The sequence below is a fragment of the Mauremys mutica genome, chromosome 8 (genome assembly GCF_020497125.1).
Source record: "Mauremys mutica isolate MM-2020 ecotype Southern chromosome 8, ASM2049712v1, whole genome shotgun sequence".
Lineage (NCBI taxonomy): Eukaryota > Metazoa > Chordata > Testudines > Geoemydidae > Mauremys > Mauremys mutica.
The window spans coordinates 17666437-17691442 of NC_059079.1; the positions used below are offsets into that span (position 1 = coordinate 17666437).

The 25006-nt window shown below is 42.1% G+C and overlaps 1 protein-coding gene across 6 annotated transcripts in view; it reads left to right on the forward strand.

Moving 5' to 3' along the window:
- UBE2U (ubiquitin conjugating enzyme E2 U) overlaps positions 1 to 24459 on the forward strand; it is a 39516-nt gene extending 15057 nt beyond the window's left edge. For 2 of the 6 annotated variants that reach the window (XM_045026070.1, XM_045026071.1), the window contains exons 9-10: positions 3160 to 3275; positions 4785 to 8254. In XM_045026070.1, the coding sequence (XP_044882005.1) occupies positions 3160 to 3275; positions 4785 to 4909 (241 nt within the window). In that variant the 3' untranslated portion in view covers positions 4910 to 8254. Of the gene's footprint in view, positions 1 to 3159; positions 3276 to 4784; positions 8255 to 20103; positions 20138 to 21486; positions 21598 to 24197 lie in introns of those variants that run through there. The other 4 variants (XR_006581393.1, XR_006581395.1, XM_045026072.1 and 1 more) reach the window with 4 other exon arrangements.
- Positions 24460 to 25006: the final 547 nt, after the last annotated feature.

Genomic DNA, 25006 nt, shown 5'->3' on the forward strand with positions numbered 1-25006 from the left:
ATCGCTAGATAAGATAGTTGCCAATTTTGGTCAGATGAATTCCTGGAAGTTTCATCACATGATATAATCTTTAATTAAAGATTAATCTTTAATTCCTGGAGGCTCCAAGGCAATCCTGGGGGGTTGGCACCCCATAGGGCAGTGATACAGAGAGAATGGTTGATCACAAGCGACACCCAGGTACATGATATGTTGTTTATAATTTTAGTGATTTTATAAAATCATAGGCCTGAAAGCAGAGATGGATCTTGAAATGGCATTTAAAGCAGCCAGAGAGTCAGGGCAGATGGATAAATCTTCTGATAGTGACGGAAGGAAGATAGTGTGCAGGGACAAAAGGAGTGAACAGTAAAGAATTACAGTAAAGAATCAACTGCTAGAACATCCTCCCTGATTGATCTAACCTCATTATCTCTAGCTTGCTTCTTGCTTGCTTATATATACCTGCCCCTGGAAATTTCCACTACTTGTAGCCGAAGAAGTGGGTATTCACCCACGAAAGCTCATGCTGCAAAATGTCTGTTAGTCTATAAGGTGCCACAGGATTCTTTGCTGCTAGTAAAGAATTAGTATCTGGAGGGCATGTGGAATGGCCTGGAGTGTTGGAGGATCTTGAAAATTAATGGTTAGGTTTTAGGTCAGAGTGAAGTTTTCCGAAGATGAGAATAAAAGGAATAATGAAGTTCCCCAGCACACAGCTATAGGCCCCCCCGTTCAGCAAAGAACTTGAGCACAAGCTTTCAGCTGAGGATCTCAGAGTGCTTTACTAATTAATGCAGCTGCACAATTCCCCTGTGTGGCAGGTGACTCCATTACCTTCATTTTGTACATGAGGAAACTGAGGAAGCAGAGAGGTTACGTGACTTAATGTGGTAACGAATGTGTAAAGATTGATCCTTTTGTATTTTTCCTCCTCTGATATGAAAAGGTATTCCAATCATGTAGACTAACTGAGCACCATTTCCTTTTTAAACTTCAGTGCTGCTGGGTTACTTCACAAGAAAAAGTACATAAAGCCAATACACTTCTATATATATTTTTTTATTTTTTAACTCTTCCTACCTGAAAACAGTGGTGCAATATTATTAATCAAAAGCTAAAACCTTGTTTGCCACCTTGTGGCTGGAAAGAGAATGCATTGAACAAATGTTCTTTTTATGTGGTTGAACTTTCAATTTCATTTTATCCAAGATAAATTAAAAGTCCCATTAATAGCAGCCCATTCTATAGCCCTTTCCCCATTGCAAAGGGATCATAAATGTTCTGGAAAGTATGAATATATCAAATATTCTCTACCAGCCAAGAGAAAATAACAAGACATTAAAAAACCATTGGAGTAGCATCCTGTTATGCCAATGTTTTAAAGTACATCATACTATGAATGTAATTACTCCAACAGGTACTTACTCACACACTTAGTTATATTCTAATGGTGCAGACAGAAAGTGGAGAGAAGTCTGAGACATTAACAATAGTAAATGAATCCTTGAGGCAAAACGTGAGTGTAGGTGTGATGTAGCAGGGTACAATCCAGATTAATGAGTAGCTGTGCCACCCCTGGCCTGTAACCTGGGGTGCCCTGTACAATGCTTTGTGGCTCACAAACAGTCTCCAGCACGTAAGTCACTCGCAGCTATGTCTCTGTGTGTGATGCAGCCAGCTAGCCACACTTGGTTCTTACCAGCCTTAAGGAACACCAGCCCCAACACACTCCCAGTGTTAAATTTTCCCTGAGAAACACGTCTTGTGCTGCCCAGCCCTCTCCTGGGCAGTGCAAATATACTGAGTCCGTTATTCCTTTAAGGGAATAATATGCACACGACTTGTTACCCCAAATAGAGTTACCCAGAAACTTCAACCTGAACAGACTGTTTGTTTTATCTAAAACAGTAAAACAAAATTATTAACTACAGAGAGAGATTTTAAATGACTACAAGTAATGAGGCATAAAAGTCAGAAATGGTTACCAGGAAAATAAAGAGAAGACATTTACTAATGCCTAAGTTAACAAACTAAGTTAGATTCAAGCAAAGTTTCTCACCACTTGCTTCAGCAGATTACTGATCAAACTCTCAGGTCAGGACCCCTTCTCCAGAGTCCCGTGCCTGCTTCCTTTGTCTCTTCAGGAATAGTGAATGTGATAGGCAGGAAAAGAGAAAGGGGTGCCACAGGGTTTTTGTCCCTCCTTTTATAGTTTCAGCCCCCTCTTGAAAAACATTTCCACTTGAGACCCAGGAGCCAAAGAGTCTATATGGAAGGATATTCCCTCCTCTTTTTTTCCATCTGTCATCTGTTTTGCTTTGTTTCCATTCCTGCTTGATGATTCTGTTACCCCCTAAATGCAAATTAAGCAGAGCATACATTCCTTTGTTTAGGACAGACCTTTTTGCCAACTTCTGTTTGGGTAGTGCTGTGGCATTTGGAACATGTGTTAATAACACCATACAGGGGAATCTTATAACTTCACATACAATGTTGTCACACGTATTTTATCAGGACAATACTGACCAGCAAATTATGAGTTTTCGGATGATGTATTGCAAAGCATACTTTATACAAAGAATATAAAAATAGTGTGCAGGGTTTGAATACAGTGGTGCATTCTGTTCCAGTAGGAAACAGAAACAATTACTTTTTAGACTTGCACTTAATCCACCCTTCCCATTGGACACCCCTTTACCTTTTCAATCCACTGCTTTGCACTTTCTGTCTCCAAACATAACCTGTTTAAAATGGCAGGCAAGTTTTTTGAATGAGAAGACTGAAAGGGACATTGTCAGCTTAAAAATCATACCATGTGCTAGAAATTCACGTTTTTGTACTTGTGTCACAAGTAACACCTCAAATTATTAAAGTGCAGGGAACCTTAAGTGCACACCAGCAGGTCTACATGGACTAATTAATGCACAACCCATTAGTATGCTTTAGAAATCACACCCCAGTAGAGTGCATTACCCGACCAGTGTAGACAAGCTCAGTTTTACATACGTCTATAAGGCTCAATTCTGCAAAGTGCCAAACACTCCGACCCTGATCTAGCAAAGCACTTAAGCACATGATTAACTTTAATTATGTGAGTAATCCCATTGACTTTAGTGGAACTATTCACATGTTTAAAATTATGCATGTGCATTAATTTACTTCTGTTTCTGCTTACAGATACAATGCTATTGTCTCTCAACTCATCAGAAAGCAAAGGCAACAAACAACAGATGGGAAACTGATAGAAATTAGGAAAATGGAACAGGACAACAACCTGCTTTACCAAACTCCAGGTAAAGAATCAGTACCATACAATGTAATGTTTCTGATATGTGCACGTAGAACCTGATTTACTGTTCACTTACACTGGTGTAAATCAGAATTAGCTCCATTGTATTTTAAAACCTATGTGAAATTTGAATCGGGTCTGAAGAGTGTTGGCATTATGGACCCAATCCTGCTTCTGTTGAGGGTAAAACTCCAGTTGACGTTGATGGAATAGTATCAGGTTCCAGGGCCGCCCAGAGTGAGGGGCAAGTGGGGCAATTTGCCCCGGGGCCCCGCAGGGGCCCCCATGAGAGTTTTTAGGGGCCCCTGGAGCGGGGTCCTTCACTCACTCCGGGGGCCCTGGAAAACTCTCGTGGGGCCCAGGCCGCTGGAGCTTCTTCTACTCCGGGTCTTCGGTGGCAATTCGCTGGCGGGGGGTCCTTCCACTCCAGGACCCGCCGCCGAAGTGCCCCGAAGACCCGGGCGGGGGGTCCTTGCACCCTGGGACCCACCGCCGAAGTACCGGGTCTTTGGCGGCAATTCGGCAGCAGGGGCCCCCCACCGCCGAAGACGCCAGGCCCCCTGAATCCTCTGGGCGGCCCTGTCAGGTTCAAGGGCAGAAATTGTGTCGATCAGTATATGCCTGGATTCAAATCTCCTACGCCTTTGTACTGGTTGCGGTTTTTATTCTCTGTTGACCAAAGCATAAATGGAACTTGCATATGAACTTCCACCCTTCAGAGAGAAGTAACCAGGCACCTGATCCAAACCTAATTGAAGACAATGGGAATCTTTCCATTCACTTCAATGGATCAGGCGCCAGATGAGAATCAAGTTTACAGGTCTGATTCTCCTGACTTGCTGTAATGAAAAGTAAGTGTAACTCCACTGTGTAAATGAAAGGAGAATCAGACTCTACATTTCTAGGATCAGGAATTAGGTCACATTTTCACTAGTAAAAGATACAGGGCAGGCTCTTGATGAAATGGAGAGCTGAACCGTAGCTGTTACATGTGGGAGTCAACGGAGTCCTACTGTCACAGTCTTTAATACCCTGAGTGTGGTGGTGTGAATAGCAGAAAGAACTTGTTCCTGGTCCAGGACAGAACATTGCTTTGTCCTGAGCCTGAGTCACAGTGTAAGATGGGGGAGAAACTCCACATTTGATAGGTTGGAGATTTGGTTTTGATTTGATGGCAGTTGATTAAAGCAATTTGTGATGTTAGAAGTAGTCCCAGTTTAGATGGGATAGTGGTCAGAGTTCAGAGGACAGAGCTGTGTGATAAATGTGGTTTATCACATGATTCTGCCATTTTTTCACATAGGTATCACGTGATTTATAGTATGTACAGTCTCTGTATATGCCTAGGAGATATGGATCCAGAAATCAGGCAAATTAAGATCGGCATTTTAAAAATGAAAAATGTGACTGTGGCTTGTTTTGGAAAGGTTATTTGTATTTACCTGTAGTCTCCTTTCTCTTTATTAATCTGTTCTGCTATGTATATTTCAAATCATCGATGTGCCTGGTCCAGTACCAAAAAGTCAAGCAGCAGGTGAAAAGAGACCCCTCAGCAAAGAGGAAGAGCCGTGGGAGAGTGAAGTGGACAATCTAGTAGCCTGGACTAACACTCTTTGTGCCAAAGGATTAGAGGATTAAACTGTGAGATCGCACATACAGACACAGAAACACTTTTTTCTTACCATTTATCAAAAGACTTCTGTACCGTTCCTATGGGGTGAATCCTCAGTTCTCACTCACTCCTTATTCAGGCAAATTCCTATCAGCTTCAATGAGAAGATGAGTAAAAACTGAGCAGGAATCTCAGTTTCGCCTATGTGAACTAGATTATTTGCTGATACCTGTGCCACCACATTGTCTTCAGTGGATTTGCTGTGGAGTTACCGGTTGGATCTTATTACATCTCTCTATTGGTGCTGCACAAGATGGAATAGACTCTGCAGTGCACTCTCTTAGTTGTGTTCACTCTAGCGGACTTAACGGAGTAAAAAATGGATTAGTCATTACAGACAGAAGATCTGCTCTCTCTGTGTGTTTGGAATCAGATCTGTTAAGAAGAGACCATTTCTCCATAATCATTTTTATAGTCAAACCACACTTTAATGTTCTGTCTTTAAGCACTCAAAAACCAGAAAATGGCAAAGCTAATGTTGCTCTTGTAACCTTAACTCTGACCTTTCATGCTTATGGAGTATGATGCAGCCTTTAATATACATGATCCCTGAACCAATGTTAGCTGAGAACAGAGTGAATGTTGTACAGCTTCTGGGAATGAACTTAATGTGTCTCTTAACATTAACTTTCTGGCGTATCAATAGTGGCCTTATCTAGGTTATAAAGGCAGCTCAGTTTAGACCTACTAGTCTGGTGGCTAACAGTCTGGTAAATCACAGGTATGTGAAAAAAGAGGGGAAGGATTCATAAAGGAAGAAATAAGGCCTGTGGCCTTAATCCATGCTACCTAGATTTCAAGACCCAATCAGATTCTCTTATTTAGGTCAGCAGGGGATTTGCTGACTTAGGGACTACAGAGTCAGGCCGATAAAACCGTCTAGTTTTTGGTGGCACTTACAAAAGTTGTAGATTGTAAGCTGCTTGAGCCGGGAACTGTCCTTTTGCTCCGTGTCTGTATGATACTATGCCTAGTATTAGCCCTGACTGGGGCTTCTAGGGACTACTATCATTTAACTAATAATAGCGGTGCACTGTGTGTCATAGGGGAACCTAAAGCCAGAGAAGACTGGTAAGGAGCACAAATGATAGTTTGTGGTGGAATCCGTTAGAAATGTCAGTTATTTGGTAAACTGAAAAATATTGAGAATCTAGTACAGCTTCTCCTCTGTACAATGAGGAGAATAGACTTCCCTACCTCACAGGAGTGTTGTGAGGATAAACACATGAGATATAGTTAGGTGCTCGGCTATTACAGTGAGGGTGGGGAGCTGTGATGAGGCAGATAGACCCCACACTGGCAACGAAAGGGTTAATGAGAGCCTGGGGAGCCAATGAGCCCCATCCTACTACGCTGGCAGCAAATGTGAAGCATGAAGAGGGGAGTTAAAAAGAGGAGACCTAGCTCCCTCGAATCTGCTTCTCCTGATGTGAGAAGCCTGGCTGCAGGCCAGACACTGAGCTAGCTTGTCAGTCAGACAAGCCCCATTAGAAGGGACGACCAGACCCTGGCAGATCAGCTGAAGTATGGACTGTTTGAAGACAAGCCCTGAACAGAAGGGAGGGTCCCACTGAACGTTCATCAGAAAACCCTGTTTTGAGCTGTGATTTCTTGTTCCTGATTTCTTTTGGACCTCAGCAGCCTGGAAGGGGTAGGTCTGAAGTGTGCCTTAGCTGGAAGGACAGCTGGCCTACAGTCAAAGACCTGTGGCTGGGTGAGTCGTGCCCTGATGGGCCATGAGGGCACACCACAGAGGCCCGCCCAGTCACAGGGGCACTGTAAGTACCTAAGATAGATGGATAGTGTACTCAACTGGGACGTAAATGACCTGGGATCTCTTCCTGGCTCTGCTGCTACCTATTGCATGCTGTGGACAATTCACCTCTTGGAGTCTTTGTTTCCTGTCCCATCCCTTGTTTGCCTTTTCTATTATGATTTCAAACTCTTTGGGGTGGGGTCTGTGTCTCTCCATGTGTTTGCACACTGCCTACCCCAAAAGGACTCTGATCTCATTTGCGGTCTCTAGAGATCTCTAAAAATGCAGGCATTTCAGTTAAAACTTAAAAGAAAATTATTGTATTGTTTCTAAGACAAAAAAGCACACATTTGGAACTCCCCAATGGCTTTCGTAAACTGTAGGCTTCCTTTAGAAGAGCTAACATTTCTGTTTAGTGCATTTTATAGCCTCTATTTACTTAGGAAGTTTCATGAGTTCTGAGCTCACCCATCTTAAACAAGGAACATAGCTGTGGGAGGAACAAAGTTTCAAGCTGTGCAGAGCTACACATGCACATCTGGAATGATTTATAAACGCTTTTGCCGAAAATAATATAAATATTTCCGCACACTGCAGTCAAAGGACAAGGAATAGTCCTGGGAAAAAATTAGCCCCAGCAGACTTGCATTTGAGGAGAAGGGAAGGTCACTGTTGCCCTGATGTTGACAATGTCCATTCAGACAACTCTGTACATGGCTTTAGAATGCAGAGGGTTACAGGACTGTGTGAAGCTGTTAGAATTTCAGTTTGAATTTCAGTTTGTGAATGCACATCTTATTTTAATCTTGTCGAACATATGTGGAAAAATGATCTCGAGCAACAATTGCCTTCTATAATTTTCAGTCTAAATCTAGCCCCAATGTTTCCAGCATACAACGTGTCAGGGCTCTGCATTGCAAGTTTGAGAGGTCCCTTAAATTTTGGATCAGATTTTTGTGAGCTTTTGTGCGTGACCTTTGCTTCATATGCCATATGTTGTATGGGAGGTGTTCTCCCTACAATGCATGTGTGCGATGCTATGCGCTCATATCAAGTCTATCTGTATTGAGGAGTAATGGGATACCCAGTCAGTTGTGCATACAGAGAGAAACTTGCTAATTCATTGGTTTATCTACATGCATTAGATACAGATCAGCTAATAATACTCTTTGGACCCAATTCTGATTATACATGCATTGGCTTTACACCGATATAATGCTAGTGGAATTACTTCAGATTTACACTGGTAGAAGTACAATCAGAATCGGGCTCTCTGGTTTTGCTTTTAGTTTTTTTTTAACGCACAATATCCTCTAGGTGGCGCTATATTACTATGTAATACACAAACTGTTGCATCCTCTTCAGAGGGATCTGCATTTTAATCTGTCTATTTTTAGTGACATCTTGGGTGTTTCTGTCTTTAATTGTTTATAACTATAACTCCTTAGCTATTTATTAGAAACAGTGTATCCTTTGGTGTGGGAGGATGTTTAATGCAGCATAGTGGAATGTCTCTGTGACAAAACTTCTGTTGTGCTTTATCCTGGCAAGTAAAGAAAGTTGATCACATGCATGTCAGTTCCCTTATGCGTGCTCTCTCTTTTAATAAAGTTTCACCCAGTAGGAGCATCCGATTCAAGAACACTGGCAAAAGTTGTATATAAAGGCAGCACTATATTTTCACGTAGGAGCTGTTAAATGCATACTGTGTATATGTGTGCAATCACTAAAAAGTTGGGGGAGAAACCAGACATCATGGTGATGAGCATTATATAAAAGCATTGAGAGAAAATGCATGACTCCTGCTGCAACCACATCAACAGGATAGTAAAAATACAGGGGAGGGACACATCCCTCCTCATTATCCTCAGTAGATACATCTATGACTTCAAGTATCAGGAGGTAGCTGTGTTAGTCTATATCCACAAAAACAACAAGGAGTCCGGTGGCATCTTAAAGACTAACAGATTTATTTGGGCATAAGCTTTCGTGGGTAAAAAACCTCACTTCTTCAGATGCATGGAGTGAAAATTACATCTATGACTGCATCTCTACATAGAGTTTGTGTGCAAACTAGCATGTATGGACCATCTACTGTCTTCAGGCCACAGTGTAATTCACACCGCTGTCAGTGGGGGTTACCCAGACAGGCCGAGGGCAGTGCAATGACCTTATGCCTCCTGCGCTGCTATACTTTCTGTGGTTGCATGCAGTGTTGTAGCCATGTCGGTCGCAGGATATTAGAGAGACAAGGTGGGGGAGGTAATAATTGCTCCAATAAAAGATATTACTGCACCCACCTTGTCTCTCTAATACTTTCCCTGAGTCACATTGTGCGAACCTAACTTTGAACAGTACCTTGCATCATGAATGATCCCATTGACATCAGTGAGGCTACTTGTGGAGTAAGGTACTACTCATTGTGAATAAAGGTATCATGGTGACACTTTACATTAAGGGTACATTCAAAATTAGTTTAGAAAGAGTCAATGAATGATTAACATGCTAAATGTTCAATTGTTACAGAGTCCAACAGGTCAATAGATGGCTTATAACTATCCAGCACGTCTTACACTCATGTGCTTATCTATAGCCATGTACACAGTACTTACTACCTACCTGTGTGTAACATGTTTATAACATCTAGTAATAACTTATTAAACTATTTATAAACATACTACCCTTCATTTAAAGGATGAGCAGCACCACAACCTGGCCCTATGCTTGTTAAATCCAAATGATCTGCCTAGATCACCAGAAAGTTCTGAATCTGGTGGGAATTGTGCATGCTGATCACTAGGGATTCTGGAAAGGGCTGGCTCCCTCCCTGTTTTCTTTCTCAGCAGTGGCATCCCTGTAGCTTAGCATCCAACAAGCAGGCTGATCAAAGATATCCAGTGAGAAACAGCAAAACTGGCTTGACTAAAGGGTGAGAGAATAAAAGCTGAAGGTTCTCTTATCTTGAGCACACTGTAGGATATGTTAATAATTTAGAACAGCCAAGGACAAAAGATAGCACTTTAAAACCAGGCGAGATACAGGTAGAAGTTTATAAATATTGTTTGCAATGCAGTTAAATCCAATAAATCTTTCCTTTGACTCCAGATGAAACAAGAAAGAACAAATTCTTAGTGGGACCAATGACAAGAGCAAAGTGCCTTATGCCCAAATTATGGTGCATAGTTTAAAAAAAAAAAGTTCTAAAATCATAGGCTTGGGTTCTCTGCTGTGCTGCAGCTGATTTGTGCGACACTGCTGGTGCAAAGTAGCCCTAAAGGCTGCATAGCTTGCCACAGGAGGAGCAACTTCTTGTACGGCAACATAATGGCTGCTAGACCAATCCTCCCTTCCAGCTACCTGTGCAGTGACTATGTCTATGCCCTAGGGAAAAGGGATGTGGCCGGGGCTTCCCTGTGCCCTAGTGATCTCCAGCAATTCTGTCAGCTCCCTGGAGATGTCAGCAGCTAATATATGCTAGAGCAGATTTCAATCAGGGTCTGTATTAACTCTTCTTTGGAGCAGCCATCACACATCCCTTCCCACACAGACAAACCTGGGAATGCTGGGGACTGCCACAGCTAGGGTGGGGATGTCCCTGTTAGTGCCTCTCCAAGGGAAAGCATAGGGCCTCCATGCGGCTCTCCCCAGCTCTGGAGAGGGGATTCATCACTTTGGATGCAGGCCCTTTATTCGTTTCCTGGAGCTGGCATACCCTGCTCCCCTGCTATGATGATGAAGAAGAAATCCACATAGGGATCCTTACCTGTCCCCAAGTCCCTCCTGCAGGTTTTGTCATAGGAGGGGAAGATGAATGAGGGTCATTGCAATTGCTCTAAATGATTTAGAAATTTCAAATACAAGAACTATTCAAGTATATCGCTCTGCAGTGCTTGTTATTTTTGAATACATCTAATATCCCAGTGTAGTAGGTAAGTTAAGAGCAACATCACAGCTTTTCCTTGCTTTTGTCTGTAAGTTGGTATACTGACAATAGAACTCTTAACACTCGCTTTTTAATGTGTTGAGTTCAGAGGTTTCAACAGCCTGAACATATGCAGTTTTTTATGGCTAATAAAGAAGAAGGAATTGGTATCCCCCAAATATATGATTAGTCTTTCTTGGTCACAGATGGGATGGAATGGATTGGTTAAAAAGGGTCATAGTTGGGCAGATGAACTTCATAGAGCCCAAGGCTTTGCAAAGCTTTCCAACTATTGCCCTATTTCTGTTGGGTTTTGTAGAACAACTCTGATGTTTTCTGAGTGTCTGCAAAGCAAGGACAGCTGGACTTTAAAATAATGGCACATTGATTGTTAAATTCCCAGGGACATGCATGTTAGTGCCACATAAAAACCCCATTAATTTATCATGATTAAATGTGCAAGGAATAGCAAATGAATGATTGATCAGCCTCTTATTACCACAATAGCTGTCCGTTGTTATTATGGCTGGTGGTTTGTTATATGGATTACTCCAGTCAGGGTCTGGGGTAAAACTCTCAGTGATGGCCCATAATCTACATACTATTTGTGGATGTCAGTGTACTGGTTCTGGTGGCTTAGCTGCACAGGCATTACCTGTAAAGTTTAGCACACACCCAAGTAAACACACCCAAGTATTTTTTTTCTCCCCAGAGGCAGTTAGCCATACTGCTAAAGACAGAAGGATTAAGCACTCCCAGAAACACCCCCAGGAAGAGAAACAAATGCTTCCTAATGTGCTTATTAATTCAGCTCCCAAAACCCAGCAACTGCTGTGTGTCACATACAAAAGCTAGAAGGTTGCTTTTGCAGTCTTTGCAGTTAGTTCAATGGGATTATTCATGTGAGTGCTATGCAACGTGAGTAAAGTTCGCAGAGAAGTCACAGGCAGGCAGTCCTGGGCCGCACACGCATCAGGACTTGTCTCACATACATCCACGTTGATTTTCTTCTTGCTCCCTCTCTCATCTCCTCTGAAACTGGGGATAGTTGGTTTTGACTGGGATTATGTGAGCCAGTGTCCTTCATTCCAACTCCTGCCACATACCCATTTTTGTAGCTCTTACTACAACTTGCTAAGGGCTGTCCATGGGCAGAGGGAGGTGCTGTCCCAGCTCAAAAGAACTTAGGCCCACTGGCAGCAAAGCAATTCAAGCATATGGTTAGCAGTTAGTTAATGTTACAGTAAACCGTCTATTTTTGATATTACTGCACATGCTGCCAAGGCCTGACCAACCATAGTGCCTGTACCAACCTTCTCTTTTTTGGCGGGGGGGGAGGAGGTGATGTTTGTGGGTTCGCTTTGTTTCTGACTGTCTAGTAATGAACTGGTGCGGGAGGCTTATGCTGAGAAGGTGTGACTAACTGCAGTGACAGGGCAGTGCTGGTGGATTCACTGCAGAGAAATTTAAATCCCTGATCAGACAATGCTATGGAATGCATGATGGGCCCCAGAGAAAGAGGGGGAGGCATATACCAAGGGGGAGAAAAGCCAGACATCAGTGATCACACCCAAATTCCCAACTAGCCAATCATTTATTTAAATTGGTAAATATATTCATGTATGTGTCTCAGTATGAGTCAGACTGATTGATTAGCGATAGAAAATCCAATTACAGCATTCAACACTATCTGAGTTTCAAGTGACTAGATAGTGTTGGCAGGTAGAAAAACACATCTTATTTGAAGTATCTGAGAAGTACTCACATTTGTGACAACTTTTTCAAATTACTTCTGTCCGTCAATTAATTCACCTCCAGAAATGAAGCCCGAATCACTCTCTCCAGGATTCATAGTCAACACTAATATGCCTCAAAAAGTCCAATTTTCCTAATGAAAATTCCAGTAGACACATTAGAATCCTTCAACTGATCCTTTGATTTCTACTGGTCTTTTCTGGTTTCTTTTGCTTTCAGTGAAAGTGAGTAGCCATAGGAAACCGAAGCCCTTAGACCAATTTCTTGCTTCTAAAATCTAACTACTATTTGGAAGGTATCAGAGGGATAGCCATGTTAGTCTGGATCTGTAAAAGCAGCAAAGAATCCTGTGGCACCTTATAGACTAACAGACGTTTTGCAGCATGAGCTTTCGTGGGTGAATACCCACTTTGTCGGATGCAAGTCTTGCATCCGACGAAGTGGGTATTCACTCACGAAAGCTCATGCTGCAAAACGACTGTTAGTCTATAAGGTGCCACAGGATTCTTTGCTGCTTTTACTATTTGGAAGCAGCTAACTTTTTTCAACTGGCATTTCTATTAGAGTTAAAATAAAGTGAACTTAGTTCCCCAGATAGTCTGACAGAGGTAGAACAGCTGCTATATAACTTTTTTATTAAGTAATGAATTCAAAGACATGAAGTAACTGAATGAATTAATTAAATATTAAAAGTGAATTAAATAATAAATGTACATTTGTGTTTTAATTTACCATAGAAGCATAATTTATTAAAGAAAAATTCCACAATAACTTTTCTTCCATAATAAGACTGAAAACACAGCCAATTAAATCCTTTAAATATTATTATAGTTGCAAGCAGAGACTCATTTGATACACCTCTACCTCGATATAACGCTGTCCTCGGGAGCCAAAAAATCTTACCGCGTTATAGGTGAAACCGCGTTATATTGAACTTGATTTGATCCGCCGGAGCGCGCAGCCCCGCCCCCCTGGAGCACTGGTTTACTGCGTTATATCTGAATTCGTGTTATATTGGGTGGTGGTATATCGAGGTAGAGGTGTACTTTCAGAGCAGCACCATGATACTGGAGCAGTGCTGATCTAGAAAGTGCTGAATGGTAGGATATTTTTAACATGCATTTGTATTAACATATAGTTTAAAAGCTACTGGTGGGCCAGATCTTCAGCAGCTGCAAGTCAGTGGAGCTGTTGTTGATTTCAGTGGACCAGTACCAGTTTACACTGAGGACCAGCCCAGTATTTTCAAGGTAATATTGTATGATCACTCTGATTAGCACAGTATCTGTTTATACAAACCTTCATATGCTCAGAAATAAATTATAGGCCACAGTCAATGGTAAAAGTCTTCAGTGAGGTAAGATTGGACCCATCTGTATGCTTAATGATGGGAAGGGGTGCCTCCTAGATCTCCTTCCCCAGTAGGGCCACTTGGGCGGAGGTAGCAAAAGAAGAAGTGTGCTCCAGTCCCTCAAAATGACAGAGAGGCAGCTGGACCACATTTGAGTAAGAGGCGTTGCGACCTGGCACACCGGCTAGCAGCACCAGTCAGGTTTGGTGCCCGAGGTACACGGGGCGTGGAATGACACCCACCCCGGCTGAGCATCATCACCACACCAGGCCTGAAGTGACCATCCAGGCTGAGAGCCCAGAGGTGGGACTGTGGTCGGGGATACCACTCCCACCTGCCGGGAGCGCCCCCCCTGGCTGCAGACAGGGCAGAGCCACCTCCTCCTCATAAGAAGGGCAGCAACTCCACAGGCCTGGGACCTTCCTAGCCCTTCATCCCAAGGGGAGCAGTGACCCTGTTGAGTCTGAACTTTTGATGAACTGAAACTTAACTCAGACTTGATGTCTCTGTCTGAAACTTTTAATCAAAGCTCTGACCTGCGAACTACTCATGACACCCCCCCTCCCCTTAAGTAGCCATCTCCCCCTTTGTCTTTTCTAATTTACATTTTAACCTGTTTTATCCTGTAGAATCTTGATTGATTATGCATGACCATTATGATCTGTTAATCACTTTGTTTACTTCTGTGTATAAATATTGATGCTCAACCTTAATAAACTTGCCACACTTACTCCGAAGCCTTTTAAGCTAAGGATAAGTGTGAGCCCGTTGATCAACGAAGTGTTGTCTGGTCTCTGACAGATTGTGAGCCCCATACCAACTCCGCACGAACTCGGGTGCTGGGGAGGTGAGTAAGGACTTGCTTTTTACCTAACAACCCCACAGGCCTGGGCATCTCTATCCCCCCTCATTCCCCATGGGGAGGGCAGTGACCCCACAGGCCTGGGGCCTCTCTGTTTCCCCCATCCTTTTCCTGGCCCCCGTCAGCTCCTTGGGGGATGGCAGTGACCCCACAGACTTGGGCCCTCTTCCCCCTCCCCCATCAAATCTCCATTCCTCTTAAACTCTTTCATCTCCATGGGCATTTTTTGGAAGGGTGGGGGCCTCAGATTCCGATTTTGTCCCCGGTTCCCAGGAAGCTCTGTGCGGACCTGCTCCCCAGCATACCTGCAGAACAGCAAGGAAAAATTCCTATCGAACTCCCACAAGAGCATTAGGCAGGCAGGCAGGCTGGCTGCCATACCTGCCAGTGCACCAAATCCCTTAAAGAGGGTTGTGTGTTCTTCTGGCCAGGAGCTCTGTACACATGAAATAGCCAAGCAACATGTGCTAGTTGGGAACATGCTAGTCTCCTTTTCAGAGCTGCCATAACAGTTAAAAAGCCAGCTCCCCTCCCCCGACCTGAGCCATTCAACCCTGCACCAGCTGGAAGGGCAGGATTTTGACTTAATATTTTTCATTACAATTCATTTGTACTTTGATCCAAATGATCTACAGGTGCCTCTGTGGGAGGACTGGATTTCTATAATTGCCGTTATCAGAGGCAGCCTTAAAACAAGAGACAAAAGGAAGAAAAGGAAAGACAAGCAAGTAAATGAGGCATTTCTGTGCCACTTCTTAAAAATGTGATTCAACAAGTAATGAAGCCCAGCTGCTTTCTCTGAAGTGTCACGGCAGGGAGGAGGCTAATGTGAAGGAGGGGAGCTGAAGAGCTCAGGCAAACTGAGCCAAGGTTATTATTAAATGATTAACTTTTCACAAGAGGAAGAATGTCTGTCTACAACAGCTAGAATGGCTGCAGGATAAAAGGAGCTGAAACCTTCAACAAGCAGGAGGAAATGGAGACAGGCCCTGCCACTTAGTGCAGGGGAGAGCAGAGGTAGCTGGAATCATTTTAGATTTTTGAAGGATAACTCCAAGTTCAAATCTCACTTCTGCCAATTTATTCCAAAGGATTTGCATGACTGACCATGGACAAGAGCACTTTGAAGAGGTCAATCATTAAAATACCTGCAGAAGAACAAACAGGTCTAGACTTGTGTGTGACTTTCACACAGAACAAAAAAACACACACACAGAAATATACACGCCAAACAACCACAGCAGAGAAAAAAATACAGTGCAGAATCTTGGAGCAAATTCTGCTCTCATGTACTTCAGATTTACACTTCTGAGAGTGAGAGCCATTCTCGATTAATAGAAAACTGGACAGGATCCTGACTTCAAGGAAAAGTGTTTTTAGATTATCCACAAAGTTGCACCATTTTTATGCCTATGTAATTCCAGTGAAATCAATGGGAGTTTGTCTGAATAAGGATCTTGCAAAACTGAGTAAAGACAACATGAATTAGAGAAAGTTCATGAAGACCTTGAAACGATGCAATGAAGACACCCAGTTGGCAGGCTCAGAGACAGACAGCTCAGAAGTTGTAGGACACACATGAGTTTCCACCATTAATAAAGTCTAATAAAGTAATAAGTTTTCACAGGACAGACTAGAATGAAAGGTTGGTGCAAAGTAAATAATGACTAAATATTAGTCCTTTCTGAGGTTACATTGCCAGACATGAGTAGTTTATACCATGTTGCTCAGCATTCTTACTTCTGCCAAAGAATAACAAAGAAAACTAATGAATATAGAACAGTAAGATGATGCAGAATGACTTAACCAGCATGTTACCCCCTTTACTCGGTTTGTCAGGGAGAACACACTAGGATTTTTTAGCTAACGTTGTCAAATACTTGTTGAAGTCATTATTTGCAGTTGCTCTGGGGCTGCACTTCAACTCCTCACACTTCTGCAAGTCCTCATCAGGGCAGTACAGGAAATCAGAAGTAATCCCAGGGGAATTACAATGGGATAAAACTGGTGTGAGAGGGGAACCAGGCCCTCCATCTCTCTCACCTGTCAGATCAGATCTTACAGAGAGAAAGAGCCCCTGTCAGCTCAGAGAAGATTTTAAAGACCTTGTGGCACTCGATGCTGGCAAAAATAAATGGAAGAAATGCAACAACCCTGAGGTATATGTTCAGGGTTTGACTGAGCAACCACTTGCTTAAGTGCTTATATCTCCCCTATTACTGTGATATCTAAGCACCTCACAGTCTTTAATATATTTATCCTCACAACATCCCTGTGAGGTAAGGCAGTACAGTTATCTTCATTTTGTAGATGGGGAACTGAGGCACAGAGTGACTAAGGGTACAATTTTCAAAAGAGCCTAAATAACTTAGGCACCAAAGTCGCATTTTCAAAAGTGACTTTCATTGCCACTATGGCTCTGTCTACTCTAGATAGCTTACAGCGATAAAGCTGTACTGACGTAAGTGCTAGTGTAGACATAGCCTTAGGCTCTGGCGTGCTAAGTCATTTTTGAAAATGGGACTTAGGCAATTATTACCCTAAATGTCTTGCCCAAGGTCACACAAGAAGTTTTAGTGGAGAAGGGAATAACATCTCAGTTTCCCAAGTCACAGGCTAGCAACCTAACCAATGGACCACCCTTCCTCTGTTAACCCCACTTCAACAGAGATTTCTAGATTGAGACTTTTAAAACTATATAAGGAAGTTGGCAAGTCTTAGGCCCAGTCTACAGTAAAGTCTCTTGCACCGATGTACTTACATCAGTTAAGTTAACAGCAGTGCCAATTTGTCTATTGTAACCAGCCTTCCTGCTCACTTCACACATTGCATTTGGCAACAAAGACCAGCTGGAATGAGCTGTTGTATGTTATTTATCATGTAACAATTTACTAAGCATCCATAACCATGGTCTCTGAACACATTACATACTCTTCATAAAGCAACCCAGTTGCTACCCTTATCAAACACCAAACTCCCACAACCACCAGATAGAGAACTGGGCAGCATCTGAGCCTAAAATCAAATATGTGGCCAAAAAGATGATCCCTTCACTCAGAGCTCATGTGTCAGCTTCTTATATTTGTAGCCCGAAATGCACAAGAAAAGCATGCTCGGGCAAAGCTGGTCTAGAACAAGCTCATTGTTCTTCTGTACAAACTCTTTAATATTCCTGTATCAAGGTGAGTTTTACCTGGATTGGTTTTCCTTTTATGTTCCCACAGACAACTTCTTGGTCTCCTGCAAAACCCTCCTTTATACCCACTTCTTTTAGGAATATTTCCTATTTTCCCTCCCTCCCCATTAATCTTTCCACATATCTCCTTTTCATTATCCATTCCACAACCTATCATTCTTGCATCTGAAGAAGTGGGTATTCACCCACGAAAGCTCATGCTGCAAAACGTCTGTTAGTCTATAAGGTGCCACAGGACTCTTTGCTGCTTCTATCATTCATGTGTCATCTTGTCTTGAGTTTGTTCTGTTTGTTAGATTGTAAGCACCTCAGGGCAGAGAACATGCCTTACTCCATGTTTGTAAAGCACTGTCTACATTTCTGAAGCAATATAAGTAATTTGTCACAATAATTTTCATGATAGTCACATTTTTTGGAATTTGGTGCCTCCATCATGAACCAGAGGGAAAGCCTAAGCTAAAGTCAATCTGCATTTTTGCTGAAATGTTACATGCTGGGATTTGATTTTCTCCTATTCCTCCACACATGTGGACAATGTATATGTTAAAATGTCTGTCATACAATTGTATCACAAAATAATTTTAAATCTGATGTAAAACATAGAATTTTACAATCATGAAACATACTGGAGATACTGACAAAAGTCAAGAGGGGAAAAAAACCCTCTAGAAAGGGGCAACCCTGGTCTGATTCTCCTCTCACTTACATAGCAGAAATCAGGAGTCAATGGAGTTACAATAGTGTAAAGCTGATGTGGGGAGCCAGGCCCTTCATCTCTCACCTTTTCAGATCAGGCCTTAGAAAGTGAAATCCTGCCTGCTCTGGGAGAGTAGTAAAGACCTCATGGCACTTTTCTTAAGAGATACAGTTTGTCCCAATGTCCCTGGACAAAAGTTGCCTTTCCCACTGCTAATCAATTTCTGTGCCAATTGGCTCCTGTCCTGCAACCTAGAGGTAGAAGCACTTCAGTGGACTTGTGTGCATCTAGTTTGTGGAGCACTTTAAGATCTGTCAATAGGAAAGGCACTATACACATGTACAAACAGAACTTCCATATTTAAGTGTGAAGCAGTGGATGGGGGCTAAAAGGCAAAAAAACTGCCTTTCCTGGTAGGACAAAGTGGTCAGTGAGAGGATTTATATATATGGAGATATACACCTATCTCATAGAGCTGGAAGGTCATTGAGTCCTGCTCCCTGCCTTCACTAGTAGGACCAAGTACTGATTTTTTTGCCCCAGATCTCCAAGCAGCCCCCTCAAGGATTGAACTCACCACCATGGGTTTAAGCAGGCTAATACTCAAACCACTGAGCTATCCCTCCTCTCCTTTAAAGGGAAGTTGTCCCACAAAGAATGATAGGCAAATTAAGGTTTACAAATGTCACCGGAGAAGTGGTGAAACAAGCCAAGAGAAAACCACAGCTAGCTGAATAGAAAAGCAGAACTATGCTTCAGAGACCTGAGAACGGATCCAACTCTCATAGAAGTGCATGGAAAGATTCCTGTTGACTTCAGTGAGAGCTGAATTGGGTTTTTTGTATAAAGAGATTTTGTTTACTAAAGAGACATAGGGATTAAAATAATTTCTTTTAAAAACACAATTTGTAACACGGACAAGGAAGTTTATCACAGATTATTAAAACGCAGAATTTTTCAAATCTAGTTTACTCTTTTTTTGTGTTATTTTCTGCGTTTCTTAGGCTTGGACGATGAAACTAGACTTGTCAGTATCACTTTTTAGTAGTCAGGTTTTGGTTAGCTTCTTATGAACAGCCAGGGGACATTTGTGTGTATGTGTGTGTGTTAAACTCTCCTGAAATGATTAAAAAAAGCAAAAACTTGGAAGCATTTCTGTTAGTCACAGGTTATATAAAAGGTTATTCATACAAAGCCTAAATTCAAGGCCAAAGATGACCTGAGAGCATTCCCTTTGAAGTGCGTTAAAGCATCTAATCTGTGATTAACCTGGAAGGAAAAGAAAAAAAACCACTTCTGAAATCATTAGAGTAAGTTAATGGAACTTGGAAAGGCTAAAGCCCATGATGTTAATCTGGTAGTTGTAAAGCTCTCCCTGGAGCACTTCAAGGTTAACATGCTCCAAAATAATGTTCAAAGTTTACATTTTTTGTTTTCGCGATCTGGCATAGCACTTTAATTAGTCCCCATGATGTAAGCCATACAATTAGACATAATGTAACAATCTGTACTGATGCCAGCAGTATTTTCCTCTCATCCCGTGGTGTTTTAAATAAGAGTTTATGATAACTGCAAAAGAGAGACTGTAAACAAGTCACCACAGGACTTTTCTCTTTTGCAGGTTGTGCTGTTAACATAGGGACTCCAGTCTAAAGGTAAACTAGCAAGCCTTCCTTGATCAGTCTCCTCCACCAGCTTAGAGTGGTATTTGCTACTATGGCCCTGAGTTGTGTCTTTGCGATATGTTTTACTGTCAATATATTTAGGGAAAATGCAGATTATGGGGTGGGAAAGGTTTATGTCTATACAAGTTTGCAGATTTACATTGCTAATGCTTGTCAAGCCTGCCATGCCTTCAGCTCATTGGATATGGGTTATCTAGATTTAATCAAGCAGGATTTTTACCTGTCAACTGCTAAAACTGCCAGACAGATTTAAGAATCTCAAATCCTGGGGTATTGAAAATCTTCCATTTGAGTCCTCTGCGAGGTAAACGTGCTGTACCCCGGGCTGGTGTTACACTCAACCATCCGGTACATGAACAAGTCAGAGGAGCTGCCAAGCATAGGAAGCCTTTTGGATTCATTGTTTTCAACACAGTGCTAATTCACTGATTTGGAGCATCTTTGGTATGAACAATCCTTGCAGCTTCATTGCCAGATACATCAGTGTAATTACCGTAACACTTAACATACAACTTTTCATCTTCAGACCGCTTTACAAACATTAACACACAGATTTATAGATACCAAGGCCAGAAGGGACCATCGTGATCATCTGTTCCAACCTCTTGTATAATACAGGCCATTATTATCCTCATTCCATCCCTGTGGAGCAGGTAAGTATTACCACACCATCTCCTTGCTAATACTGATTATTATTCTGTACAGAGATGGATACAAAGAACTATTCTGAATGTTGTCTTTAGCCTCAGAGTATGTGGTTTCTCCATTCAGTTCACTGGGACCGTCTGTCCTAAAAAGCCAGTCCTTTGCCACAATCTTGTAATATATGACCAGTATTATAAAGAACACTTAGAATTATCTCTCACTTTTTATCCGTCAATCTGAAAATGCTTCAGAGCTGAGTGAGTTTTTTTTAAGCCCAATTTTACAGATAGGAATACTGAGGCTCAGTGATTTTTCTAAGGCCACACAGCAAAGTAATAGGGGAGTCAAGTGTGCTGTATTCCAGTGCGGTGCCCTATCTACTGAATCACACTTCTTCCTGGCTGTGCTAGTATATTTTATAGGGGAATGTCATATGATCTTCCTTTAAAGGAGCATCCACATACACACATACTGTACGTCCTGATTGCCACAGTTCTGTGCAGCTGCAACAGGCCATCAAGGGCACCCACTCTAAGGCATCTGGCTCCCCTGGCTTCACTTCTCTTGGGTGGAGAGTATTTTCCTCTCATCCCTGGGTGCTTAAAATAAGAGCTGATGATAATTGCAACTGAGAGAATGTAAACATGTAACCACAGGACTCTTCTCTTTTGCAGGTTGTGTTGTAAATATAGGGACTCCAGTCTAAAGGCAAACTAGGAAGCTTCCCTTGGGCAGACCCCGCACCTCAGCTTAGAATGGCATTTGGGCATCTCTCTCTGACTCAGGTATTTCCAGGCTGCACAGTTTCCTGCCTTCACTGTGTATTTGCCAGCACAGGCAGGTTGCCGAAGGGCATCTGCTTGCTTTCTCTTCAGAGATGGTTAAGGGGTGTAGTTGCTGTAGTTACAAGGTACCACAAAGGTTTCCTAGGAAAGCCTGCTTTATTCTTAAGGTAGCTTGCAAAGGAAGTGCATTAGCATCCCCCGTCCTTACTAGACAAGGGACATACAGTGCCACAGTAACACATACACAATTGCATTTTTAATACAGTGTACCCCAAAGGTGTTAACCTTAACTCAATAAACTTTACTGAATTAAGCTAAACCTTAACTTAATTCCATAAGGTTTGTTCAGGATATTGAAAGTCTGTCACATGGATAATTTTTTGGGGTGATCTTTAAAAGCATAGAGATCGGCATGTGAGGGATTAAACAAGGCAGGGGCAGTGGAAGGAAAAAAGGGGGGGAACTATGAATTAAAAGTAAAATCCTAGTTTTCAAAATTACGGGCCTATCTGAATAAGAGTCAGAATTTGTAAAGTATTTTGGCCGTGTTATCAAATTAGATGATTGTGATGGTCCCTTCTGGCCTTGGAATCTGCATTCTGGCAATGAAGTTACTAGCTCTTACATTAGCCAAGACTTTTCATGCGTAGGCCATTACACTGTTAGCTCATGGGAACGGTATATTTACCAACATATTGTTATAAAATCTTAGTAAATTTAACACACGTATTTGAGGCTAGCTTGACATGGGTGTTTATATCATTCTGTGAAACCAAACTAATTTTGATTCATGTACACAATCTAGCACATCTAAAATCAGTTCCTGCAGCTAATAAAATACAAGGCATATCAGACCAGATTCTGCCATCCATACTCATCTTGAGTGGTACCTCATTCCATGACTAGTTCCTTACTCAATCTCAATGGGAGTAAAGGTAGCAGAATCAAGCCCAGCATTCCCTCGCTACTATAGGCCATTTTTCTTACAATTATAATGCCAGAAAGAAATGTTTTTGTTAGTTTTTAAAGCATGTATTGACAATCCATTGCAGAACATCAGTAGGTGGTTTACATTTGCATGAGAAGGTTTATTATTGAAAGCTGAAAAATGACTTTGTTTCCTTTCCAAAGAAAATACAGGCAAATAAATTCAAGTTAAAACATGCATATTTACCTCCTTTGTATGCCTGACATCAAAAGTCACGGATTACAGTTGTGTTGTAGCAGAAAGGTTCAAATTAGGGAGACGCATTAGCTGCAAAATTCAGACTCAGATTTAGCTATTGAAATGCACTGTTTCCCCTAGTTTGGGGGATGTTTGTATCAGGGGAAGGCATAAGGGCCAATCAAAGGCTTGGATCCAGGTTTGGTTTTGGAACTCCTTAAAATTCCAGGGGTATCTAGGCCAAGAGATTATGACTCGTCCCATTGCTGGTGTATAACTGATCATGAATAATGTATATGCAGTAGATAATTCGTGCTCCAGATAGAACAGCGGTTCTCAAACTGTGTGTTGGGACCCCAAAGTGGGTCACGCCCCCGTTTTAATGAAGTCGCCAGGGCTGGCATTAGACTTGCTGCGGCCCGGGGCCAAAGCCAGAGCCCCACTGCCCAGGACTGAAGCCTAAGCGCGAGCCACACTGCCCGAGGACTTCAGCCCTGGGTGTCAGGGCTCAGGTTATAAGCCCAAAGCTTCGGCTTTGCTCCCCTCTTCCCCTGCCCAGGGCAGTGGAGCTTGGGCTTGGGCTTGGGCTCCCCTGCACGGGGAAGCAGGGCTCAGGCTTCAGTCCCCTCTCCAGGGGTCATGTAGTAATTTTCATTGTCAAACGGGGGTCGCAGTGCAATGAAGTTTGAGAACCCCTGAGCTAGAAGTTTGACTTGGCTTCATCAGAAATTTTGTACTGGATACTCAGGCAGTAGTGTAGTGTACTGTGGTCAACACAGCCAGGCATGCCTCAGAAATCACAGTGTTGGTTCCCATTACCTGCCTCTAGTCACCCTGCTAATGTCAGGAGAATAAATGCCTTCCAGGGAGGACTTTAACTCAGTGTGTGCCTTGGCTCTTGAGACTGTTTGTGCCACTATCCATGGCAGTGCTTGTGTTGCTGTTCAGGAATTGCGGCTGCTGATGTGACCTGTGGAGGAGAAAGCAATATTGTCTCATCTATTCTTTCACATGGATGTATTGTTGGGTTACTCAGCACTGGGTAGGAGACACTGTGGAAATCCCTATGAACTGTAAATTGCGGCTTTTCTTTTTTCATTTGACTCTTGCTTCTTTTTCTTGCCCTGAGCACATTTACTCAATGACTATATTGGGATTCTCATTTTATGAACTGAGAAGTTATTCTGGGTGCCTGGAGAAGACAAACATGAAGTTTAGATCAACAGTGTTTTGTTTAACTGAAATAAACTGTTTAGTCATTTGTAACTGCTCAACTGGGATTATTTGGAATGGATTTCAGCTACTCCCTTTGGCCTTGTCTACATTGGGGAAATTTAGAAAACAAATCTGACTATATTAAACGTATCATGTGGCGATCATAGGCTTACATGTTAATAGAGAGAGACTAAATAATATTCCTTTCTTCCTTCCTTAGGGCCAGATTTTGAGAACATATTCGTGCTGAGTAGTTGTTGACTCCATGAATACTCCCATTGAAGACAACAGGATTACTGGTGCAGTAAAATGCTATTCAGTATTGGTAAAGGAAGCCGAAATCTAGTCCTTTATGTTTTAGAGAAAGCACTATGGGGGAACTTTGAGACTATATAGCTACAGGCATTAGAACTCCTGAGGGCCTTGTCTGTTGAAAATGATCTCAAGGATTGACAGAAAGGAAAAAAAAATGTGAATGGAAAACTGGGATTATGCTATTAAATTATATTACAAACGAATCAGTATCAGTTCAGTTTGAATATGTAATTTGGCATTAAAATCACATAACAGGCTTAACCCATCACTCAGACACACTGCAGGCATAATCTTAAAGGAAGTTATTTATATGGAGAAGCCAGGACATTTGTGCTTTTTTTATGGAAAGATAATGGAGAATGGGGAATGATTTATGCCAAATAGAAACAATCCCTCATAATTGCATGAAGTGCTTAATACCTCATTGCCACCTTCATGAGTAGGAAACGGACTCAGTGACAGATTTAGTATTACCTGATCATTAAAAATTATCCATAAATTGAAATCTCAGCAAATCATAGTCTGAAATAAGATGAAATATTTGCCCCGAGAAATGTCTCCAAAACCCTTATTGACAACTCATTGCCAATCACATCACTTCTTTTCTATACAAGCTACACCTTTAATAGACCAGTCCTTAATCATATTTAACTTCTCCACTCAGAAACTAAGCCTAAGTATTCCCCTCTGTTGTACGTGTCTCTTAGCTGGGCA